The sequence below is a fragment of the Canis lupus genome, chromosome 26, assembly GCF_048164855.1.
Source record: "Canis lupus baileyi chromosome 26, mCanLup2.hap1, whole genome shotgun sequence".
NCBI lineage: Eukaryota > Metazoa > Chordata > Mammalia > Carnivora > Canidae > Canis > Canis lupus.
The window spans coordinates 8569425-8582540 of record NC_132863.1 but is presented as its reverse complement, the minus strand read 5'-3'; the positions used below and the strand labels follow the sequence as shown (position 1 = coordinate 8582540).

Here is a 13116-nt window from a genome sequence, read left to right as displayed (position 1 = left end):
CCTCCCTGTTTCTGAGTGTTTGAAGTATACAGCTATGTGCAGAATTTTGTATATGTGAATAAATACAGTTCAGTATGAACACATATTAAAAACTTTCAAAGTTTCATTGAAAGAAACTGATGAAAATTCAAATAAAAGAGACATACTGAATAAATAGAAGTCCCAAGACAGAAATATATGTTAGAATGTGAACAAATCAAATGAAATTAGAAATCTCACTTCTGAAAGGATGTTTTAGCAGAAAAATAAAAAGATTCTAAAACTCCTTTGGAAAAAAATAGGCATGAATAGCAAAAAAACACACAGATAAGAGAAATCAAAGCATATTATAATATGACAAGCATTCAAATTGCATGATAGTGGTACAAAAGCAGAAATATGCAGCACTGGAACAAAGTGGGAATTACAAAATAGATCCAGTGCTGTGTGCCGGTGTTCATTTTCAGTCAAGTAAATTTCTTCAAAAGAGGTGAATACAGGATGGGGTAAGGTTATAATAAATGCTACACCAATATGGGAAAAAAATTAAATTAGGTCTACCCCAGATATATTAAACAATTAAATATTTCAAAATGAATTCCAAAGTTCTGCCCATATATTAATGATGATACTGAAAACCAGTACAAGCCTCTTGTAAAACCCTGTAACAACACAGTCATCATAACAAGGTCAACCTCAGCTGACCTGGGAGAGATACAGACAATATAGAGATCTGTACTGGACAAGGAGACTCGTATCACCTCTTGCCATGACTTGTGCATCACCCTTGCTGCCCCAGAGGAACAGCAGCAGGACCTTCACCTGAGTTCCTAAGAGTGAACAAACAGGTGGCAGAGATACCACTGAAAAGCCCTACATTCTGACCTCTTATCTTCCATGCAATTACAGTAACTTTCTGGGCTCAGGGCAGAGACAGTCTCTCACTGTGACTATTGCTCTGCTGTCTGGCAAGAACCAGCTTCTCCATCCCATGTTGCCAGAGTCCTTGCCCTGGTTTCAAAAAAGCAGAAAATATTGCTTTGGTAACCATCACTGGGTACCACTGGGTACTGGTTTGGGCTAGTCACCTGCTACTGCTGAACTCTGATGTTCCTGCCCAGCTCCAGGGCACTTGGAGTCCTAAAGGTCAGAGGAAAGCAAAGGGACCTTCCAGACTGAAGGAACCAAGAGGGATGTGGCAACCAAATACCACATACAATGCCAGACCGAATCTTCGGCCCACAGTGCATGTTGTTGGACAAATGATGACAACCCAAAGGGCATACAAGAATGAGATGGTAGGAACGCACTGGTGTTAGTTTCCTAATTCAGATGCTTATATTCTAATTACATAGAAGAATGCCATTGTTTAAGGGAAATAAACACTGAAGTATTCAGGGGTAGTGGGGCATCATGTTAGCAATTTACTTTCAAATGTTCCTGGAATTAAAAAGTTCTTTGTACTACACTTGCAGATTTTCTATAAAGTTGAAATTATTTCAAAAGAAAAAAAAAAAGACAGGATACTGGATCTTGTATGTGTGTTATAATTACAACTATTCACAAAAAAGAATATAAATAGGGTAATAAATAAAGTTATAAAAAGCAAGCACTGTGTTAAGGCTTTGCATTTAAGATGCCTTTTTAAGTTAAAAAAAATACCTTTAAAGTCATATTTCTATAACAGCAATAACTTTTAAGACAACTACATAAATGTTTAGTTCAACAAGACAATCAGAATTAGAAGTCCTCCAGCAACGCAGAAAACAGCATAATGAAGCAGTCTTCATCTTTTTTTTATAACTAATTAGCAATTAATTGTAAGATGCACAAGTTCCCCCATTACCTAGCCAACTTGTTCTTTAGCAGTGACATACACAAAGAACTCTGAAAACCAAAAGTCAGATACCTTGATTTAGGTGTGTGGCCTCCATGATCTGAACACCATTCACAGAGCACTGAGACCCACTCAGGGGTATCAGGGTCACCGTCCCCCCAACATTTTCAAAGATGCAGTGCTCACTCTCCAAGTCAAGGCCATGAAGAACTAAGTTGGAAAAACATTTAAAGAAAAGATAATTTCTTTGTTATCTAGTGCACTGATCCCCAACCTTTATTTTTCCATATTGAATACTCTTCCCCTTCCATGTAAATATTGTGAAGTGAACATTTATGTTCAGTGAGAAAAGTGAATTTCAAGAGTTCATGGCATCCACTGATATCCTCTGAAGGTATCTCTGAATGTTACCTCAAAGGGTCTGGACATTACCTGTGCAAGGAAATAAATTCTCACATGCTGATTTATCTCATCTTCAGGGAGAAAATAGTTGAGTAATTTGTCTTATTTGAATACCATTGTGTCACTCAGATGCTGAATAAATTTCCCCCACCAGCCACCCAAAGGTCAGAGTAAAACAGAAGCAACAAAAGAGCTCCATGGGTCAATGACTTATTATAACCTCCACACTTACAGACACTGCATTCCAGAAGCAGAAGCTAAACGTGAAGTTGGCTGGCATGGATTTTGGGAGGCCCAAGGAAATCTTCAGATGCTATACTGGGATGGCACATTGCCACAGCCTGTGCCAAATCTGAGAGCACATGACCTCCAATGACTGCTCAGAGCATGTGGCTAACATGTATCTAATCATGTAGGACCATCCTGAGCCATTCATGCTTGCTAAGTGGCCAGGCATGGATATGAATGCCTGTCAAATAAAACTATGATTTTAGGCACAGTTCTTGGCCAGTTTCTCAGAAGTACAAATCAAATAGCTCCCATTGCTCCCCAGAGAACTGTACTACTGAACTATTCTGTGCACAAAAAGCATGTGTTCTTACCACTCATCATTTACAGGAACCCCAAAGGTCAAACACACAATTTAATGAACAACAGAAGAAGAGGCCTGACATCTAGTCCTAGTCAAGAAGAGCTGAAGTTGAAGACTTCTGGGACCTGGTTTTCAGCTTTCCCAGTTTTGCAGCAAATACTAAAACACATTAGAACTATGCTAGCTTTGGCTTGATGAATAGCTTATACTTAGCAAGAAAGCAAGATGATTGCCAGCAATTCTAAAAACAGCTGAGAAGATAGAAGTCTTCCCCTGCCAAACCTCCCTTGTCACAGACACACACACACACACACACACACACACACACACAGCAGCAGCAGCAGCAGCACCACCACCACCACCACCACCACCACAGTAGTCCCTAAGTTAAGCTTTTAAAACCTAGTAAGACATCACCCTGCTTCAGGGATGAATTACCAGTTATCTGTGTGTCTCAGCAAAGATTTTCGGGAAACACAGAAGACATACCTCCATATGTGTGCAGGCTGTGTTTGTGTGTATCCGACTCTGTCATCACTGTACAGCTAAGGATCTATATCCTTCCCAGTAAGGGGTCTAATAGCCTTTATCTGTGTCTGTTGGCATATTTCCATCACTATCCCACTATAATTTAAATTACTCTTGAAAGTTGTGACAGAGTATGGAATGTATATAGGGTGGGGGAGATTCACAGTTCCACTTAATTCACTAAATTAATTGGTCTGTGTCATTCGTTTGAATTGAGTTCAAAATCATAGAAATGCACATACTGATTCAGCATTATATTTGAGAAAGAGGTTTGGTTTTTAGATTATAATCACTTTAGTGTCAGTCACTCAAAAGAATATTCTTCATTATATGATTTTTAGGGATGTCTGGGTGGCTCAGTAGTCGAGCATCTGCCTTCAGCTCAGTGTGTGATCCCGGGGCCCTGGGATAGAGTCCTGCATCAGACTCTCTGCAGGGAACCTCTGTCTATGTCTCTACCTGTCTCTCTGTGTCTCTCATGAATAAATAAACAAAATCTAAATAGATAGATAGATAGATAGATAGATAGATAGATAGATAGCTTTTAAAAATCACCCGGAAGAGGAAATTGATAAAGATTCTCACCAATATCTTGTTCTGTTGAAGCATCTTCTCTACCAACATATGTCTGACCTTCCTAGGAAGAAAAGTCAAGTAAAATTTAGTAGTAAGAACAGGAAAAATGGTCTATTTCTCTATTTTTCATATAAACCCAAACAAAATGGTGGCCAACAGGCTGAGCAGTGTCCTTGGCAGGCCACAGCCTCTGTGCTGTGCCCATGCCCCCCACTGCCCATGGAAAAGGGCTGCATGACTCCTAAGGCCTACTGCACAACCACAGGATGGCTCCTATTTGGGGCATGCATCAATAATCTGTCCATGCCAGTAATCCCACTGATGATGCCCCTGATCCTTTCTGCCAAGCTTCTCCTCTAGGGGCCCGGGGTTCTTCATGTCTAAAGACACAGTCTGTGGGAGGCTGCAAAGCACAAATGCAATACCATTCTCATTTTTAGTCATGGATCAGAGAGAAGATACTATGTCAAGGTGGCAGAGGCAACCACTGATACTAACATGGTGATTCTGTCCTCTTGACACACACAGCCTGTTTGGGACCAGGACCAATAATGTAGGCAGGAGACATACTTTATAATTATCTAGAGGGCCCAAAAAACGGTATGTAGCAAATCTCAGTTCCAGGTGGTTGTAGTTTTCCTTCCTTGGTCTGTCTGCCTTTTTGTTCCTTACCTTTCTCTCACTGATTCTGCAAAGTGGAAGGCAAAGTGAATGGATCTTCATGTAGCTTTAGAACTCCATGAACATGAGAACTTCTAATACCATGGAACACCAGTGAACAAAAAAATATTCCCAAAGGGCTCAAAGATGTATATTCTCTAATATAATAGCTGTGTTCACAGATGTGGAGTATTAAATAAACCTTGCTGGTGTCTAAAGAGGAAACTGAACATAAAATTCTATGTTCCACTTAAGTAGTTTCTACCTTCAAGTGATATAAGATGATTCCAGTACTCAGGAGGTCATCATCAATGCCAATCAAATGGGGCAGTTCAGAATCCAAAACAACTCCAATCCCTTCTTTCCTAAGGGCTAGAGTTTGTTCCTGAAATTAGGAGGGAAAAGGAAAGGGTTACTTAGAGGAAAGAGAATTTATTAGGTGTTCTTTTGAGTGTTAAAATGAGTAGTATTTTATTTCTCATCAAAAAAGCTACAAGAAAAATGGAAAAACCTTCATGTTGGAATCCTGGCATATGGCAGTCAAACTGAACTTGAAACATAAAAACTCAACATAAAATGAAATAAACTTATGGCCTGATGAACTTGACCTCTTTGAAGCCAAGCTCAAACCTTGCCTTCCTTAGGAAAAATGTCCTAGGACCATCCAACTACAAAGTAAACTTTCTCCTTCTTTAGAATCTTTATTTCATTTAATGTCTTATTTAGAGGTCTCCGGATTTGCTGGCTCTTCTCACCAGTTATCATGGTCAAACTGTGAATGTTCCCTAGAGCAGCTCTTTCCTATGTATTAGTGACCCTCTACCAGAAGCACCTGCGTATCTGATCTCCTGCAGCAACCTCTCCTACCTACCAGATCATTCCCACTTACGTAACAATCTACTACAGATCTCCCACCACCAACCACGGCCACAACCACCCCCCATAGTCCTGCAACTCCTCCAGCTACCACCAATTTCTCTGAGTCCCTTTGGAAAAAATCTAAAGACTTCCCTAACACTAGTGATTTCTCCAATTCCTTCCCTCCCACTTTCTCGAACCCACTCCAGGCAGGCTTTCATCCTTGGAACTAGAGTACCCATAATCACTCTTTGATGACCACATCCTGCCTCTGGACTTTATTTACAATCTATATGCTAATGACTTGGATCTTAATCTTCATACAGCCCTCTCCCTTGATCCCAGTTATGCATACATACACTCACTAACCCCAGTGTATTCTGTGGGGATACCAAAGAGGCAGCTCAAAGCTAATACATTAAAAAACCAACCCCTGACTTCCCTTGCCTCCCAAACCCACATATCATACCAGCTCAGTGAATGCCAACCTTCTTTCTAGTTGTTCAGACCAAACATCATGGCTATATTTTGCTTTTTGCTTTCTCTAACTCCTACACGCTTAGTGCTGACTCTATCTTCAGAATATGCTCCAAATCTGATGACATCAAACCACTTGCACCACGTTCTTCCTGAGCTCTAACCACCATCATCTTTCACCAGGAAACCCACAACAATTGAGGCTACCACCAATGGCGTGCCGCTGTGGCACATAGCCTCCTTAGCTGCTAGAGGGACATGAGGGCAGGCTGCTCCTCTGTTCAAACCCTTCCCATCTCATGGAGATGAAAGCCCAAGTCTTTATAAGCCTCTACAAAGCTCTACACAATCTCATCCCTTGCTCACCTCCTATTCTCATCTCCCCTTCTTGCTCACTCCTATCTAGGAGCCCAGAAGCTCCTTGCTATTGCTCAAATCCTTCCCAGCCTACCTGTACCTCAGGGCTTTAGGCATTGTTGTTCCTTCTGCTTCTGTGGTTACTGTTTCTTCTGCCACTATCTCTTCCTTCTCTTCCCCTAGAACAGGATTTCCAGACTTTGGCACTACTGATATTTTAGACAAAATGATTCTCTATTATGGGAGGATATCCTGTGCACCTCAGGAGGCTTAGTGGAATCCCTGGCCTCTACCTGTTAGCTAGGATGCAATGGGAAGTTACTCTAACAAGAGGGGCTGACAGCTACCAGAAGAGAGAAGAGGGAGGGACAAAATCAGGGAAGGAATGTGTTTGGTTTTGCAGAACCAACAGTTCCAGCCATGGAGACACCCAGCTAGGTGCTTGACCTGACAGTCCCTTGCTAGGTATGTCTCACCTGAGAGCCCCTTACATAAACCAGTTTGGGTCAGATTGGAGCTGAGGGCCCCCCAAACTGTGCAAAACCCCCCGAGCTGTCCTGAAGCTACCTTTAGCTCATTACTACCAAGATTTCCTCCTATGGGTGAAGTTTTCCACCATTTCTGAACATGAGATGTATGCACTAGCATGCTGACATGCCAGGCATGTACAACTGAACTAAATGCAAGCTCCCTGCAAGCCTCCTTGCAAGCCTATGCAAGCTCCCTGCCTCTGCCCTCTAATGTACTGAATAAAAGCTTCCTGTACTAATCCCATAGGGAGACAGTGCTTTGAGAACTCTCTCCTTGCCTCCTGGCTTATAATAAGTAATACAAAGTTCTTTTCTTTCCACGCTTCCCTGGGTTGTGTTCAATTTGGTGCACCCCAAGCAGCAAACCCCTTGAGTTATGTTATATACCCACTAGATACTAATAATACCCTACCTCTTCCCCAAGGCTCCAGATACTGGCAAATGTCCCCTGGGGAACAATGAGCCCTGAGAAGAATTACTATATATATATATATATATATATATATATATATATATATATATATGTAAATGTACACGTATATACATAACTCGGCCCTCAATTCCTCAGGTCTCCACTCAAAAGCCACCTTCTCCATCACCCAGACAAAACAGTAATTACCAAACTCCTCTATCCTGATTCGTTTCCCTCCTTAGCAATTACCACTATATGACATTATGTATAAGCTTATTACCTGTCCAGACTAGAATGTAACCCAGCGCCTAATTTCATGTCTGACATAGAGTAACTGCTCAGTATTTGTCAAATGAATGAAACGAGTGGGCAGATATACCTAAAGTTTAGAGAAATGCAAGGAGTAGAGTCAATAGCACTGGTCAAGCAAGAATCATGGGCCTCATCTTAACATCAGGTTCATCTGTACCAAGACAACAGAGCTCTAAAATCAGGCTTCTAGACAAGTCCGAGATAAATTCCAAAGACTGAAGGTGAAAAACTCCAGCCTTAAGATTGGGCTGTGCTGAGTTCAGACTGAGCCAAATCCAGGGGCACAACATTCTGCCCTGTAATTTTAAGTGTGATATGAGCAACACGGAAGCAGTTCCAAACTACTAATCAGGCTCTGAGGAGAGACACCCTTAGCATATCTCTTCCCCACCCCAACCCCTATAATGGATACAGCTCTGATTTCCAGTGTGAGAATTGCCTGAAACACAACCAGTATGCCTTACATTCCTGGAATGCATCAACGTATTTAGTATAATTTAAATATTAAAATAATGCTATCCTCTAACGTGAGGGACTCAGAACTTCATAACCTTGCAGACAAGGGAGCTCCTCAGAGGTTCAGGACAAGGACAGTAAAAAGAGAGAAGTCCCTTGAGGCCTTCATCTCTGCAGACATTTGAGTCTCAAACATACCCTACAGAGCTGCAGTCATGCAAGATGGTGATGGAATGAAAAGCCAAAAAAATTTTTAAATAAAAATCACCACTTAAAAGAAAGCAATTTAACAACCATTACATAGATACGCAGAGAAAATGACCGATGCATAACTTAGATTCAAGAAAAGGAAATGAAGTGTGTCATTGTTCTTCAATTACTCCTCTTATCTGCCAGGCTCCCATTCCAGGGCTCAGAACCTCAGGCTTCCAGGTCGGAGACTTCAGAAATCCTGATGTACTATACCAAGGCCCTCGCAAATCTTAGCTAAATGAGCACTCTAAATAAACCAGCCTCTACTCCTACCTCTTAGGTACGGAGAGAATTTGTCCTTTTCCTCCTGCCTGTGGAATTCAAGCAGAAGTGGAAAGTATGCATTTTGGGTTTTTGTTTTAAGATATATATTAGAGTAGAGAATTTAATCACACGGCTCCATTTCATAAAACGGTGTGTCCTCACTGGAAGGTCTAGTGGCTTTGAATTGTGACAGCACTGCACATATGGTAGGTAGTCGCCTGCCAAAGAATGTTCCAGGCCTCTAGGTCCACTGTTCTCATAAGTCCAGAGACATATGTATTTTCTCTCTGCATTAAAGTGGACAATAACCCAAGAAAAAGGCAATATTTTAAATTCTAATAGCTCCCACTCAAACAAGAAGAATTGTTTTGGACTACAGCCCAGTTTAGTTTCATATTCTTTTTTTTTTTAACCACTGAAAAACACTTTTTTCCCCTCTTCCTTGAAATAAGCCTCATAGACTTTGAAAATCACTGAAATTCATAACTTCAGAGTCACCAGGTCAAAAGCATGACTTGCCCACCCCCCCCCCACCATGCACATACACCAGCATGTTCTCACACACACTTTCATATGTAGAATGGGTAAAACCTGAATTAAGAGAAAGTTTTCCAGGATTGGGAGTAGGGGCAGATGAATTTATGATTAATAATACTCTAAAGCTCTATGACATTCAAGCTGCATTCACTACACGATATTATAAAAGTGTCACCTCATAAAACTAAAAATGAGGGTTTAAATCATTGCTCAAGTGAAAAAGTAATTTCAGACAAAAATATCTATCACATATAAAACATTTATTGAGTGGCATCTACTGTTATACATAATTTATGAAACACCTCTTTGATAAGATGGAATATTTAACATAGCAGTCGGCCACCTTCCCCCCAACTCTAGGTACACTGGGTCCCTAAGAAAGTGGTAAAACATATATAGCTGCATATCTTTTGTATTGAAACAAAGCTTCTGGCAACCAATATCTGTATAAAAAGTAAACCACAGCCTGCCTAAAGGTGTCAAAACAGCATCAGCTTATTTTAAACATCACGTTCATGACATTTGCAAATAATATGTTCAATATGTTTTTCTTCAATCTCTGAACCTAAAACATGTGTCCGGTGCTGAGATGCTCATTGCACTCTTGGCACATTCCAGTGGTTCAGGTGAGCTGTAGGCAGGGCTGCCCAGATTCACACTAGAGCTTGGGCTCACTGGGAACACCCCAGAGAAGCAAGATACTTGTTTATAAGATTGAGCAGAGATTCTACTTCTTTTCATCACAACCAGCACTCAGAATCCAGCACTTTCTGACAAAAGTCAACAGCTTTCCTGAATAAAATGAGTAAGTGAAAAGAACAATACAAAAAGTTATCAACAATAAGAACCCATTTTTCCCTTTTGAAAAGCCTACCTGGATCTTACTTGGGAAACACTGAGGGAAACTGGTAACAGCCCACCTAAATGAAGGGCTCTACAAACGTACAAACTGTGTTCCCTCATACGGACTATGTGATGTGAGGTGAACACAGCTGCCCCGCACACACAGGAGTTGCTAAGTACTGATTATTTGACATAGTAAGGAGGAAGTGATTTTTAAGTGGGTTGGGGTTTTTTGATAGTCAAAAATTAAACGTCAGAATCTTTTTGTGGAAATGTAGTCTACAAAGAATTGTGTGTTTCACTAACTAGTGGAATGCTGTAGAGTTGCCTCACATATAAAGTGCCCTTAATTTCTGCCAACTCGACTGCAACACTTAGGGGAAGACAAGAGGGAATGGCACAGTCTCCCTAGAGCATATGCCCTCTGTGGGTGTGGAGAGGGAGGATGGGAGGATGTCAGGCAGACCGGAAGACTTTTCTAAAAATTAAATGATCCTCTAGCAAAGCTACTTTTTCATTTTTAAAAAAACTGCATGCGATTTTCTGTGCCTGTAATAAAAGGAAAAGAAACTGAAGGATTTATTGAATTTTGACCAAATGTTCCTTCACTACAAGAGATATTTCCTAAAATATCTTTCTAAGTTAAAACTCACGAAGCATATTTAGAGTTTCAATAACACTGCATATACATATTTTGTTGTATGCATTTGGACTTTAAGCACCATTAGCTGAGTTCATACACGTTTGGAAATACCTGCCTCCTGCCCTCACACCTGAATGACATCTTTGCTGTGTCGGCCTGGGCCACAGTCAGGTCATACTTCCCTTCCCACAAAATGCTGAAGACACAGCTCCACTCTCTAAAGACACTGAATGCTGCTCTAAGGAAATAGGACTGACTTTTAGTCCATGGCAGACAATCTGGTTTCCTGTTGAGGGGGTATGAAGAACTTTTCCTTTATCTCTGAAATTCGATAGCTTAATGAGGACAGATCTCAGTATTGAACGTTCTGTACTCCAAATTTTCTTGGAATCTGATACTAATCTGCAGAACCAGTTCTTTAATTTTTTCATTCCAGGAAAATTACCTTGTTCTCTATTGCATTTTGTTTCATTTGCTGTCTACTTCAGGGATACCAACATCCCTGTATTACATTGTCTTTGTCTTCTTTATCTTTTAGGGTCTGATTACTTAATAACTTGATTATTTCATTCGTGTTCACTGAGATTATTAAGCCTTTATTCTTTTAGTAATTTGATTTCAATGGCATCTATTCTTTCCCTTGGTATTTCTAATTTTATTTATTAGTCCTGCACTGGATGTCGTTTTGGACCTTAAAATCTTTCTCTAGGTCTACAATCTCCCTTTTTTCCCCCACCTCATTCTGCTTTTTATTATCATCTTGTTTTGTTTACTGACTTCACATTTCTCACTAACTTGTTCCAAAGAATGAAACAATTGTAAAGAGTTCCCTGCTATGCCTTGAGGTATGTTTTCATCTAGATCCAGACCTTTGTCTTTTGCCCGCTGTATTCCTTTACTGCTTTCTTTTTGTCTATGTATCCGCTTATCCCTCATTACAATTATGTTTATATAATAACTCTACTTTTTCCCTATATCTTGTGTATGCTTTGGTATCCACAAATTCTGTATGCTCTAACACATGATGGGCAACTCCTTGACCTTTGTCCTGCCATACCCGTGTTCCTGTCAAGTTCAAGGACTAAAGCAGTCTGCATTCTATCCGCTTTCCTCCAGCCAGATGTAATGACAGAGAGCCACATCTCAATCAAAGAACCCTAAGGGCTCTGTTTGAATGCCAGGGCTCTGCCCTCTCTCAAAAGGGTCATGAAATATCCTCCGCTGGGCTCCCTCCTCCTCCTTGAGAAGAGATCTCACTCCTACAAGGAAGATGCTCTCAGACTCCTCATTGTTTCACCAGGTCTTTACTTACAAAAAAAATCACCTCTACTGTTCACATTCTCCCAGGTACCACTGTCAGCCACTTCTACGGTCCCTCAAATAATAACAGGAAAATCCATTTTTCTGTCTGCAGACTGGAGGGTTTCAGGGACAGTTTTTAGCACCCTCAAGGATTCAGCCTCTTACGTGCAGGCTTAGGAACACACTCTGTCACAACCTTCCCTTTTCCTAAGCAGCCAGCTCACAACTTTGTCTCTGTTTCCTATTAGTGAGTTCATGATGGTATTTCTGCTGTGGCATGGGATGCTTGCTTTGCTTTTTATGATTTCCTGATATCTCTGAAACATCTCCAAATGCCTCTTTAAAGATTAGTATGTCAGCAGACTACAAAGAGGAAGAAAATAAGGGGTACTCCAGGTTTGGGGGACTTCTTGAGTAAAGACACAGAAACAGAAAACATGGGTATTTATTCAAGGAGCCCTTGGAAATCCAGTTTAACAGCTAAAGATGGGAAAAATGGACTGGAAAGCCAGGCAAATGGGTCATTATTTGATTCAGAAACTGGGAAGAATTTTGCAAACAGGAACTGGCTGATACTTCAGAAGATGAATCTGACAAGGATGTGCTAGAATAGAGGAAAAAGGGAAGTGGGATTGGAAAGGAAGGGACCGTTTGGGTGACACTGTAGAGGTAGACACACCTTGTGACAATCCGTTTAAACAGACTGACCTCAACACATTCTTCTCAGCTCTTCTACATAGTCTTCTTAATGAGAAATAAGGAAACTGGAGAGTTTGCAAGAGTTGCAAAAATCTGATAAATATCCTAAAGATGTTTATTGCCAGGAAAAAAAAAATGCTGACATTTACTAGTAAGGCTTTGCAAACAGCTCAGCAAGTGGATACTGGTAACTTGTTAAAAATCACCAATTTGACTGGCAAGTATTCTCAAGTAATTTACATGTTTCTGGTATTATGTGAAAATGATAAACAGTCATTGGCAACACAAACTAATTAGCTCTGAAATCCTGAAAGTACACCACAAGCTGACATTCACTCAGAAGCTACTATTTTCTTGTGCATTCTTCCATACATAGAAAGAAATCTGTCCATCTAACAGAGAAAGGAAACAGTTGCCAAGATTACCAGGAAATCACTGAAGCTTACTTGTCAACTGCCTCAACTACCACCTGTCTTCCTTCACTTTTTGTTCCTGCAGGCTGAGTAAGCTCTGGTGAAAAGGGAGAAGAATCTCTTTCACATTCTTCCAGGAAGTAACTTTCTATTTTCGCTATGTACCCAGAGAGCATATGAGAAAGAG

At 40.6% G+C, this 13116-nt stretch overlaps 1 protein-coding gene across 28 annotated transcripts in view; it reads right to left on the bottom strand.

Annotated features, from left to right (window-relative positions):
- The window catches only part of KIF16B (kinesin family member 16B), a 315045-nt gene that overhangs the window by 151962 nt on the left and 149967 nt on the right, over positions 1–13116 (bottom strand). For all 28 annotated transcript variants that reach the window (XR_012018188.1, XR_012018181.1, XR_012018183.1 and 25 more), the window contains 3 exons: positions 4840–4959; positions 3924–3975; positions 1889–2026 (listed from right to left, as the gene is read on the bottom strand). Coding sequence is in view for 16 of the 28 variants with exons in the window: in XM_072799997.1 (XP_072656098.1) it covers positions 1889–2026; positions 3924–3975; positions 4840–4959 (310 nt within the window). In the remaining 12 variants the exon portion in view is untranslated. The remainder of the gene's footprint in view (positions 1–1888; positions 2027–3923; positions 3976–4839; positions 4960–13116) is intronic.